The 13,090-nt window shown below is 38.4% G+C and overlaps 1 protein-coding gene across 2 annotated transcripts in view; it reads left to right on the top strand.

Moving 5' to 3' along the window:
• The window catches only part of GBE1 (1,4-alpha-glucan branching enzyme 1), a 155,355-nt gene that overhangs the window by 95,544 nt on the left and 46,721 nt on the right, over nucleotides 1–13,090 (top strand). For both annotated transcript variants that reach the window (XM_070750257.1, XM_070750256.1), the window contains exons 8-12: nucleotides 1,278–1,393; nucleotides 1,513–1,640; nucleotides 3,629–3,727; nucleotides 9,078–9,188; nucleotides 10,618–10,789. In XM_070750257.1, coding sequence (XP_070606358.1) covers nucleotides 1,278–1,393; nucleotides 1,513–1,640; nucleotides 3,629–3,727; nucleotides 9,078–9,188; nucleotides 10,618–10,789 — 626 coding nt within the window. The remainder of the gene's footprint in view (nucleotides 1–1,277; nucleotides 1,394–1,512; nucleotides 1,641–3,628; nucleotides 3,728–9,077; nucleotides 9,189–10,617; nucleotides 10,790–13,090) is intronic.

Consider the following 13,090-nt stretch of genomic DNA (forward strand, 5'->3'; position numbering starts at 1 on the left):
ATACTGTTAAACTGAGAAAACTTCACATGCCAGAAATTCAACCCTGGAACTAGAGAATATTAAAATCTGCACAGACCTCACACTGCCACAGAGGCTGCTTTGTTTGCAAATGAGAAGATATACAGAGAAGATATCCTTATTGAATATCTTATTCTGACTTTGAACAGTTTGAGACTGCTTTTTTATGCCATATTGGGACAACTCATTGTGGCCAACTCGTCCTGGGATAACTTGCCATGAGACAATTCAGCAACTGACAATTCAACTGGGCGTGCAACCGGCGCTACCTGTCATCCGAAATGCAATGATTTGTTTTGGTCTCTGCAAGCTCCGTTTTTGCAATCAGGGATGGGATTGTGGCATTTCCTCTCCACTTCCAAAAATGGACTGTTTGGAGATCAAAAAAGAACATTGCATTTCGGGTGACAGGCAGCACTGGCTGCATGCCCCCTTTGTGGAATCAAAGAGGAAAGTATTTTTGGGCTGCAGCATTGGCAGGAATCACCCACTCGCCTGAAACGTGATGCCTCCTCGGGCCCTATTTTTGCTATACTCTTTTTTGATCTCTGCACATTCCGTTTTTGGAAGTAGGGAGGAAGTGCCACGATGCCCTCCACGATTCCAAAAACGAAGCATGCAGAGACCAAAACAGAGCATTGCATTTCGGGCGGCAGCACTGACCAGCACTGACCTGAACTGTCTGCCCCCTGAAATGCAATGAAAATGCTTTCCTCTTCAAGGCCAAGTGGTGAGGCATGTTGCCTTATGCCTCTGAAGGGTGGGGGCTGGCGGGTGGGTGGGGTACATTCGGAATATAAGACACACTCAGTTTTTGACCCTCTTTTAAGGAGCAAAAAGGTGCATCTTATACTCTGAAAAATATGGTATATCCATATAGATTGACTGTTTTTTCAGTTGTTGAGTAATTTATGGTAAGGCATGAAATGTGTGTGTGGTGTATGTGTGTGTACGAATTTTTTTAACACCAAAACCAAAATTAGATGGATGCGTATGTGAGTGTGTAAATAATTACCTTTCCTTTAATGATATTAACTTCATTTACCAAGTGTCTTTTTCTATTGCAGGTGGGAAAAATCATACACGTATTGTCTGAACATTATCAGACAAAAAATGTATTTATAAAGGTAGCAAATAATGACAATTAGTTTTGTGGTCTTATTCTTTTATCAAAAACGTGATAAAATTGTGAATATAGAAACACTAGGAGTAGATATATGTTATTCATTAACACTTGAGATATGTTATTTATATTTCAGCTGGGAAGTTCTGAGATTTCTTCTCTCCAATTTAAGATGGTGGATGGAAGAGTATGCCTTTGATGGGTTTCGATTTGATGGCGTATCATCTATGCTATATCACCATCATGGAATTAGTAAGTTTAATTTGTATATCAGCGATCGTACCACAATTCAAATAATTAAGAGTTTTATCTGAAAACCTACAGTAAATCCTATAACTTTCACTTATGACACTTGGCAATTTATTTATTAGGTGAAGGCTTTAGTGGAGATTACAATGAATATTTTGGTATGCATGTTGATGAAGATGCGGTGGCCTACCTAATGATGGCAAACTACATGACACATACTTTGCATCCAGAATGTATAACAGTAGCAGAGGTAACTCTCAGATTACATTAACCCATTTATTTATGTATTTATTTATTTGAAAGCTGTTTTGAACAAATCATTATTAGTTATATTAATTTCAGTTTATTAATGCTTAAGCATGATGCAAGATTTGTTAAACATTTTACTAGTTTCAGTTGTAGAATTAAATATATGCTGTAAAGTATATTCCTGTCCAAGTGTATTCCCATGAGCATCAGCAAGTATTTCTAAGATGCAGCCTAATTATAATACAATCATTAGAATTGTCCTAAAAGTGCTTTTTCAGTTTCTGAAAGAACTAAAGAAGCTTCTTGGATAAGAAGTGCAATACAGTATTTTCAAGGAAAAACAAAATCCAGTTGCCTTTTGAAAAAGAACCTTTGGGACAACCATGAGTTGAGAGATAATTAGAATTATAATTCTTTTAAACAATGAATTTTGTCATGACTTAACTGTTCTATAATGTATTTATGACTTTGGAAACTCACTATATTGCCTTTACAGCTAAATTTTTATGTATCTTTGTAACAACAACCTTTATGAGGACCTAATGTTCTTCCTATTTCTAATTCATTATGACTATTGTTTGGTAAGTTTAATTCTTCGTCCATGAATTATAAATAACAATATATTTGCCAGAATTACATTTAGAAGATAGTGCTAGAATTGCTGTTATTACAAGTAAAGAAGTACTTTTAGAAATCTTTATATACTTTTATCTCTTAACATTTTTAACTGTTTAACATTTAAATTGTACAGGCCTTGGTCCTGGAGAAATAATTACACTGCATTTTAAACAAAAACTGGTGAAATGAAGCAACTATGGAATGTATTAAACTTAAAATTGTTTTATTGATTTTTGAGGTTCTTTTCAAATAAAATGAGTCCATCATCCAGTAAGCCATAATAGGGTGATCAGGATTCCTATTTTATAATCTTTTTGCATTTTCTCATATACTTTTTTGTAAACAAGATATTCCTTCAATTTATTCTAGTTAAACTGAAAATTACTTTAACTTCTTTTCAAGTGGGAGCCTCTGTACAAAATGTGGAATTGATCCACTTGCTTGTGGCAGAAATAAATTGAGAGGGAAGAATTATTGATATTCTTCTAAATTACAAGTGGCTAACATGAATTTGATCTTACATGCAAGTGCAGTGAATTCTAAAGAAAATGCACACATATAGTCTAGGGTAGATTGGTTATAATACTATTCCATAAAGATTTGAATCTTAACTTATATAACTTTTTAAAACTATTCTGGGTGCTTTCCAACAAAAGAGATCTGATCCAGTTTCCTATGCATTGAAAAAAAATAAGTAACAGTATTGATAATATTCCAAATCTGGCCAATTTGCCCTGGTGAATTTGCTATGACCAACTTGCTGTAGCCAACTTGCCATTAGACAATTCAATGCTGGTAACTCAAGTGAGAGACAAGTAGAATTGCAGCTCACCTCAGCCTCAAGAAGCCTCAAACCTAAAGCAAGACAAGGCCCACTGTAATTCATTTACCCCTTGAGTTATCCTGCACTGAATTGTCATATGATAAGTGGTCTCAGGGTGAGTCAACCAGGGCAAGATGCTATGGTAAGTCAGCTTGGCTGAGTTGTCCTGATTCTTCCAAAGCTACTTCTGTTATACTATATGTAATTAATTATTAGCAAGTGAAAAGACAGTTTGAATAGCCATAAAACTGTTGTCCTTCATCAGTTTTTTCATTAGTGCGTATTTCAAGTACATATCATGTACTGATTAATTTTCACAGTTCTTTGCAGCATGAGAAAAAATATGAACAGGAAACAACTTGCTTTCATAATATTTATTGCAGATTATTGTATTTATGATTCTTTAATATTGAATGAGATTGAAAATATTTTCATTATTTATGGCTGAATGTTAATTCTTCTGGAGGATCTCTCTTCTTATTTTCAATTCCAGATAGTCTTATTTTATGATATTTCATTATATGTCAAGTAACTTATAGTTCTTTTAGGATGTGTCTGGAATGCCAGCACTTTGTTGTCCAGTAATTGAAGGAGGATTTGGATTTGATTACCGGATGGCCATGGCAATTCCTGACAAATGGATTCAGGTGAGAATAAATTCCTTCCATCCTTTGCCACATTTTTCAGTCATGCTTCCATTGGTAAAGGTAAAGTTCTCCATTGTGGGTCAAGCTAACAACCAAGGATGAGATGACACCATCCATTCAGACAATGAGGGTTGAGTCTGTCAAACTCTGCCTTCATTTCCCCCTCTTTGACTCAGTCCTCAGTCTGAAAGGACACATGTTTTTATCTACCATCCTGAGTGATAATTTCCACCTTTCTACAGATTCCTTTCCAAAAAATTTCATGGGTTTTTCCCCAGCTGACTCCTTTAAAAACATATCTGAGTTGCTGAGTTGAGCGTGGCTCAGATCTCCAGTTCTGGCTGTGTCTTTTACCAAGCCTCCAGCCAAGGGCTATTTGGAAACTGGGACGCAGGGAGGGTTCCCCTTCCTGCCGGGCCACGGGCTTCCAGCTCTCCAGTTTTGATTGACTGGCTATCTAAAGTCTGGTCACAGAGTTCCTGCGCTCTTGCAGCATTGCATCTTACAGTTTTGCTGGTGTTGGCTGATTGAACTCCGCTGCTTACTGGGGACTTCACCCTTTAGCCACAGGAGCATTGTGCTCAGGAGATCACCAGCCAGAAGAGTCTAGTGCTCAGGTCCAATCTCATCAAAGGTGGATAATTTAGATCTGGAAAGTCCGCAGGAGCTCGTACACTTGAACAGCTTGCTTTCTTTACCCTTGGCACAGGAGTCTTCCAGCTCCATCTTTTTGCCTTCACCGCCTCATAAAACATGGGTGCCCCCATGAACGGTTGACTGCCTGCAAACTGCAGTGGCCTCTTAACAATCTATAGCTGTTTGGCACTGTGACTGACATGGCCATTTTTGTTTTGTGGCCATATTGCTGAAAGGGTCAGCCATTTTGTTTTACCAATGGACTGCCTTGTTTCATGGCTATATTGTTGAGGGGGTAGCCATTTTGTTTTACACAAGGACACTCTGTGAGGAGGAGGCCATTTTGTATTCACCTCAGCACTTGTCTCAGCTGCTTTTTTCCTGCATTTAATTACTGCTTCAATGGTAGACGACATTGGGCCAGACAAACCTTTCAGGTCCCACTCTGTCAAAAGCCAGAAGAAAGACATCAATCCTTCAGACCAAGAGGTGGAACTAGACCACTCCCTGAAAGGATATAGGGCACACATTCAACTTTCCTCTGAGAGTATCCCCCAGTCCAAGGTCTTCAGAGGACTCTCCAAGGCCGCCCCGAGTCCTCGGAGAAGGGTGGCATACAAATCCAATAAAATCTAAATCTAAATCTCCAGGGCTACCCAGCAGGAAAAATACTGCAGAGACAAAGCCTTTGAGAAAATTTGTGCCTGGTCCAGCCGCAGCCATGCTCCAGACACTATGCTGATGCTAGTCTGCTTACCAAGGATGGTGTGGCCAATAACTGTGCCAAGGTATCCTTACTTGACCAACCAGAAGTCCTCTTTCTGGACAGTCTGAACCTCAATATTCAGGACTCTGATCTGTGGGTCCCACCATCCTCGGCTGAGGACAAGTCAGACTCCAGGCAGGTCTTCACACTCCGTGACCATTAATCCAATGGCTGCTGGGGTCCAAGCTGCTTCCCCTGACAGGGCACCAGACCTCCATATGCAGTGTATCATAAACAAAGCCATCAGATAGGGCATTGTAGTGGGGATGATACAGTTAAGCTGGCAGGTTACTTCATACTCTGGGATAGCCAGGCCATCTCCTCACGCTCATACCTCAGCACATGATGACTGCCAAGGTTGGTCTTATGACAGGTATTGCTCTGATCAATCTGTGGATTCTCGATTGGAGGTGTCCATGAAAGAGGGCCAATTTGACCTGGACCTTTCAGAGGATGAGGGGATCTCCACCCTCCTATCTCATCAGTCCTGTTTCATCCAGGGCTTTTCAAGTCGCTATTGTTCAAGGCGAAAAAAACACTGCCAACCTAGGTTCCTCCTCAGTGTCTTACAACCAGCTTTTGGGATGTATTTGAGGAAACCACCGCTAAAACCGAAGTCCTTCTGGCTCCCCCTCTTTTTGTGGAGCCAGTTTTGCATCAGTGACACTCACCAACATTATAATATGATACATGTGTCTTTGAACTGGGTTTCCATAATTTAGAGAAGAAAAATGTAGTAGCCACTTACTCACTCCTATTCTCTGTTCTAATTTTTTTACCAAAGAAGGAAAAAATGCCTTGTATCTTTATTTAGCCAAATTTCCCGGTTTGTGTTTTTAGTATCTAATTAAAACTCCCACATGCATTGGAATTACAGCTCCCATCATTCTCAGCCAGTGGTCTCAAAACTAATCTGGAAGGTTCACAAAATGCTTGTATAAAATACAATAATCCTTATAGCAAGCTTAAGTCCTAACAAAATGGAGATTAAAAATGTATTTGTTATGCACATGAAATTGTACAATGATTTTAGAATACATTAATTGCATATTTATGAATCTAGCGCCTTAACTATTGCTAAACATATTTGTATAAAAATCTTCCCAATGTTGGACTCTAGTGATAAAAACTAAGATCAAATATTTTTATTTTCTTTAAGAACAAAAACAAGAAAGATGAATGCTAAACAAATTGAAGTTTTTATTGCTGTATATGTTTCCATATATAGAAATAATTGAATTTTATGGAAAAAAATTCAGAAACATTATTCTAAATTAAGACATTGCACCTTTGTACAGATCTATGCTTATAAACTTAACATAATAGAGTCAGTGTAATATAATAATATATTTCATCTTTGTAAAATATGCAGCCATGTACAACTTGAAATATGTATATTATTCTAAAGCACGATTCATTTCTTAGGTCTTTAAAAACATAATTTTGAAACAAATTTGATCTATTTTCTTGTAGACCTAATACAGTATTTATTAATGTTGCTTAAGGGTATATTTCCCCTATCATTAGCTAATTTCTTTTTTTGTAGTCTAAAAATGTTATCAGATTGCATTAAAAGCATATTGCTAGTACAGATAATCTATTAGTTATAATAAGACTCACTCGTTCTTGTGTTTGTAAATCTATAAACCAAAATATTTAATAATGTAGTATGAGTTCATTATGTCAGCTGATACTTGGATTTGTTATCAACCAATTCTTGGAAAAATAAATCTTTGTCTTTCTTTTCTTTATGTTAGATTCAGCTTAAAGTTTTGGCATTGTTTCTTATCCATAATATACAAAACTTTTGCTTCCTTGTCTGTCCTTTCATTTCTTCAAAGTTAAATGAGATGTACTGTTTATAAAATAATTTCAAAGGGTAAAAAAGGAAAATTAAAAAATTAAAGGAATAAAAGTCAGATATGACAAAGGGAAATTATCAATTACTTCTCCAGAAGGCTCCTATATGATTCATACAGGATACTGTAAATTAAAGATATATAGTACATGTCAGTTCTATTGCAATGTAAAACAGAAAAATATAAAGTTTTGTTTCATTTAGATTAAAATTGAAGATTTGAAAAGTTACTGTTTGTCATGTGTTCGTCATGGTCTTGAATTGTAATTTTAATTAATATATTTCATATTTTAGCAGAATTTATAGTATGTGTCTTCATTTGGATAGGATTTCCTTTTTTATGGTTTGGTTTTAATAGCAAATCTGATTCTGCTTTGGGTTAACATGAGCTTTCACAATGGTGTTCATTGTGTCCAGTGATGTTCTTGTGATACATCTTGTGATGTTCAGGATTTTATGCTTTCTTTTACATTCAGAATAACTCCATTCCTAGTACATATTTCCATGTCTTATTTCACAGCCTATATTTGTGATAATAATAATAATTCACTGAATATTCAATTTCCTCCAATATTAGATATGGCCCAGTATTCAAGTCTGTCAAGATCCTTCTGGATCTGAGCATATTTTCTGGAATATTGTCTATTCCTACCAGCTTGGTATAACATGCAAATTTGTGAATTCACTTTCTATCCCCTAATAGAATGGCATTGACATGGAGGGAAATATGCAGAAATATGCATATTTCCCTCCATGTCAATGCCATTCTATTAATAACTACTAGGGCTGGCCCAGGTAGCATGCATTGCAGTAGTCCACACAGGAGGTGACCAAAGCATATGTGACTTTGTTCTGTAAAGTTAAATACATAATTAGCAAAGTCAAGAGTTCTCTGTCATCATTTTGACACTGTAATATCAGTTTACTTCATTGTGGTATTTATTGTTATTTTTTATTTGTATAATATTATTCATATATTAAATGAAGGCGAATATATGTATCCCAGGATAATGTTGAAGATCCAATCTGGGTTAGTCACTGGGATCTTTTAGTCTTCCAAGCTTTCAGACCATGGTGAAGTCCATTCTCAGGGCACTTGTCTCTAGCAGAGTGTGTGCTTTGAGCTGCTCTGTGTGTCATATATGGTACCTGGTTGTGTGTAGCTTTTTAGCTGTTGATTGGGGTGCTGATGGCCAGCTACTAAATTGTTAGCTTATTTTTTTCTTTGTTTCCTTGTGTTGCCAAGCCCTGGCCTCCTGAGTACTTGATAAACTGGTGGTAAATCAGCACTCCTGTTGATCAGCCCTTCCTATGCCATAAAATTAAATACACAGAAATAATTTACCTTATTTCAATTAGAGCTAATACATTAATCAAAGGATTATGCAGCATTGCATAGCAAGAAGCAGGCAGATAGGGTGGTGAAATTTGTATTTAATCAGCCATAAAAGTGATGGCATGTAGCCCCTACTGTTTTACAGAAATAGAAAGAAAATGAATTTAAGATATGCATAGTTAATAAGTTGTTGGGAGACATTTTGGAAGAAGCTTTACTGCAATTATTATGTATATTGAAAGGTAAATCTTTTCAAGAGAAGCACAACTTTACTGGTAACTTTATGAAAAAAAAATCCTTGCTATGATAGAGGCATATTTTTTTCCTTTTCTTTTTAGGTGGGAGGATTTTATTTTTTACTTTTGATTTTAGTTTACAGCAATACAATTTTCTGAAAATTTCCTTTTTATATATTAAGTAGGTCTGACTTTGTTTGAATTATTTCAAGATAAATCAAGATCAGTCATGTTTTGTTAATTGTTACGTGCTATATTAGTTGTGCTACGATGTGAAACTGGAACAGAATTATATTGCACACATAATAACTTAACATTTAAAAATTTATGAAAGAGCCACTGATCATGAACAGTTTAATACCGTAGGACAGAGTTCTTCAAACTTGGCAAGTTTAAGACTTGTGGGCTTCTACTTTCAGAATTCTCCAGCTCGCATAACTATTTTAGGGCCCTTGCCGTATGATACGTTGAAAAAAATGATAAGAAAATAATTCAAAATTATCCCTTTTCATTTTCAGATCATGAAGGAGCGTAAGGATGAGGACTGGGACATGGGAAACATTGTGTTTACTTTAACAAACAGACGATATGGAGAGAAGTACATTACCTACGCAGAGAGTCATGATCAGGTATTGTAACAATTCAGCAGTTCATGTTCACAACAATTAGAATTAGATTGCAGTTATTCATCTTTGAAATATAATGGGAAAAAGAGTAAAAAGAAATATGAATTATATTTTTTTAAGATTCCGTTTTTAAACATAGCAGTATAGAAAACCAGTACATGCCATCTGTCCATGACTGAAAATCTGAAATGACATTCTGTTTTTTTCCCTATATAGCCTTATATATTTTGTTATGCTCCATGCTTGACAGATATATAGTTCTTCAAATAATAATATATTCCAGATGGTTTGTATATGGTTCGGAATCAACTTTAACAATATTATTCTTCCCCAAAATTATATTAAAAAGTTATGAATATTGCTAACTCAGTAACTGGAAAGATACTGATATAAACCCACCTTACTCAGTCTATAAAAAATCTGAAATTAAAATGTAACAAATGTCTGCAAAATTATTATATTTATTTGCTTTTGACCATTATTGATCACCAGGAAACAGTGACTGTTGACTAGTTTCATCCCCCATGGAAATCAGGAGGTACGGAAGATGTTTATAGTTAGATTTATGTAGTTCAAACTTTCCTGTTCCTGATTTTATACCCAGAAATATTCATACATGCACTCACAGAGTTTTTAGACAGTGGTAAACAATTAATTGCCAAACAGAAATGAAGGAAATTTGATTTCAAACCCAAAATATATTGAGATAGAATTTTCCTGAGTTAGTTCCATGTTGTAAGACCACTTAGATCTTTCCAGTCCTAATTATATGGAACTATTTTAATAGAAACGTGCAGAAGAGTAGTTAAGATTCAAGATTCAGTTTAATGTTTGGAGAACCAAGGAAGGTTCATCAGCCAGTCCAACAATCAAAGTGTCATATTTCTTACACAAGCAGAAGATAATAATTCTCCAGAAATAGGAAATCAGATGAGTGTTTCCAACAAGGTTACATGAATCAAGGCTGCAACCTACTTTTTTTAAAAAAAATTGCAAATACAGCAGAGAACAGAACAAAGACACTTAATGAGGCTCTTTGCCAAGCAAGATTGTGCCTCGCTGATTGTAAAACAAAATGACACAAACTATTTTAACAGGTATGGATGAAAATCATGTGAATATAGAATGAAAAAATACACCATTAGACATGATGAAGTCATGAGTGAAGGCATAATAGAAGAAAACAATTATATATTTGTGTGTTAGAGCTGAAAGTAAAAAACAAACAAACTCATAAATTACTGATGCTGTGAGCCGCCCCGAGTCCTCGGAGAGAGGCGGCATATAAATCCAATTAAATAAAATAAATAAATAAAGAATGCCATATATTCTTCTATAAGATGCCCTTCATTTATGTCCTATAAAACATTAATATCATAAAAGGATTTTTTTCCCCTGCCTCATTTCTTGCTTCATTTATTTATTTACCAAGGCCCTTGTTGGTGATAAGACTTTGGCTTTTTGGCTGATGGATGCAGAGATGTATAACTATATGAGTGTTCTGTCAGCTTTCACACCAGTTATTGATCGAGGAATACAGCTTCATAAAATGATACGACTCATTACTCATTCTCTTGGAGGAGAAGGCTACCTCAATTTCATGGGTAAGTCATTTGGGATACAGTAGTCCCTCGCTATACCGTGCTTCACCTACTGCGGCTTCACTTCATCGCGGGTTTTCAAGAAATATTAATGAGAAAAATCATTTGCGGATCTTCGCTGGTTCGCGGGTTTCTGAGGAAGTCGATCGGCAGATTTAAACAGCCCGCCGAAATCGATCGGCAGGTTTTTCAAAAAAAATATATCTAAAATTGTAAATACTGTATTTAAATACTGTATCTAAAATAAATACTGTGTGGGAAGGGTTTATAAACACTTAAAACAATGAAAACTTACCAAACAATTACAATATAAATACTTAAATAAGTACTATCAGTCGATAAATTCCCCATCGCGGATTTCACCTATCGCGGCCGGGTCTGGAACGTAACACCAGCGATAGGTGAGGGACTACTGTATTACCTTCCGATTTCTTTCAGCATACTACACCTTGTGATGACATTTTCTTTTACAAATTGGACATGTTTATTGAACTTAGTTAAAGGCCAAAGCATAGTGTGATCCTGTACATGTATAATGAGGATTTCCATTAATTTCCATGGATGTTGCTCCCAGTTGAGGTGATAGTTGATAGCAAACTAACTATGATTATAATTTATAGATGGTTGATTGTGCTGCATAATTGACCTTGGAAGAGATCTGTGTTTGTGCTATTGAATAATTACTGATCTATTATAATATTCTCCATTGCATCTGGAAGGAGAGTCCAACATGGGTATTACTCCAATCCTATTGGTAGAGACTGAGTTAAATTTACATATTAACTAGCACCGCCCCCTCTGCTCTTCCCATGAGCCAGTTTTAAAAACTCAGTCAATGAGTAGAGACATACTGAGTTGTAGCTTAAGAAAAATAAACAGAATTGTCAATAGATTGTTATTACCGGTTTAATCCTCTTTTCTTTGTTTTTCAGGAATGAAGACAAGGAGGATCCAGACGGTCTGGGGTCTCAGCCCTCAGCGGGCAACACCCCCAACGTTCCTCCCCAGGGGTTTTTGTATTCCCCCAGTGGGAACACCCCGTAGGGGAGCGTCCAGCCTGGGGGTCCCTGGCCTCCGAGGCCATACCGAGGCTGTCAGCCGAAGGTGGGGAGGTCCGCCCTCCCCACTAGGAGGCTAGATGCCGGCTCGCAAGGCAGAAGCCGAGCGCCTCACAGCTGATGAGGCAACGGAACGGCGAGCCGCTGGAAAGCCGCCGCCACCGCCGCCGCCAAGAGCTCCGAGGCCATCAGGACCGAGCGGAGTCACAGCGAAGTGACAGGCCAGCCCCCCGAGGAGGCCAGAAGAGGCCCCAGGGTCGGAGGACCCGGACGGCAGCCCACGGAGCCGCGGAGGCTGGGCGCCGCCATTTTGGGGGAGCGCAGGGCGGCGAGAGCGTCATTAGGCGCCAAATTGGCCAGCGGTGAGGCGGAATTTGGCGCGAATGGGCTAAGACGCCCTAGTGCGCAGGCGCAGAGCCCGGGAGACCGAGGGCGCCATTTTCTCTGGCGATTCTGACGAGGTGAGGTGAAACAAACCACCGGAGGTCAGAAATCAGGAAAGCCTTAAAACGCTAACGACTGGCACTTGTGAGTACCATGGAGGAGAATCAAGGGAAGGATCCCCCAAGCTCTCCGGCCCCCTCCAAAGAAAAGGCCAAAGGGAAACCTAAAGAAAAGGCCAGGGCCCATTCCTCTGCCTCATCTACCTCCATCAAAGAGGCAGAGAAGCGCATTAAGGCGCTAGAAAAGAAGTTGGAGGCAGCCTTGCAATCATCCCCAGCGGGGATTCCTCTGGCTCAGAGACATTCTGCAGATCCCATCTCACCCCCAGCCACATTTGGGCCTACAGGGGCTGATGTAGAGGGAGATTGGTCCCCAGACCGGCAGTTCCAACCCCTGCCTCCGAGCATGACTTCACCCAGCACATCCTGGGTTAGACCAGGGTCAGCAGGCCCCGCGGGACCGAGCTACCAGGGGCCAGCAGCCACCTTCACCCCCACAGCAGCAGGCTTACGAGCACAACCGGGGGCGTGGCAAAATTTGCCCCCAGATCTGCAAGATCTCATTGTAACTGCGTACTCACAAAACATAGCCGGGGCTCAACAATACAGTAGACCCCCTCAACAGCCCACGTGTTCTTGGTCGGCACCGCCCCCCTCGGGTTTGGGGTCCTTGTTGGAGGAACAGGATCAGTTTGAGGACAGTGACCCGGAGTTTGGATTTTCAGAGGATGAAACTACACCAGATCAGACACCCTCTGTTGGACTATTCAAACCTGCCTTATTCCGGACCTTGTTATCTAAGG

The sequence above is a fragment of the Erythrolamprus reginae genome, chromosome 4 (assembly GCF_031021105.1).
Source record: "Erythrolamprus reginae isolate rEryReg1 chromosome 4, rEryReg1.hap1, whole genome shotgun sequence".
NCBI lineage: Eukaryota > Metazoa > Chordata > Lepidosauria > Squamata > Dipsadidae > Erythrolamprus > Erythrolamprus reginae.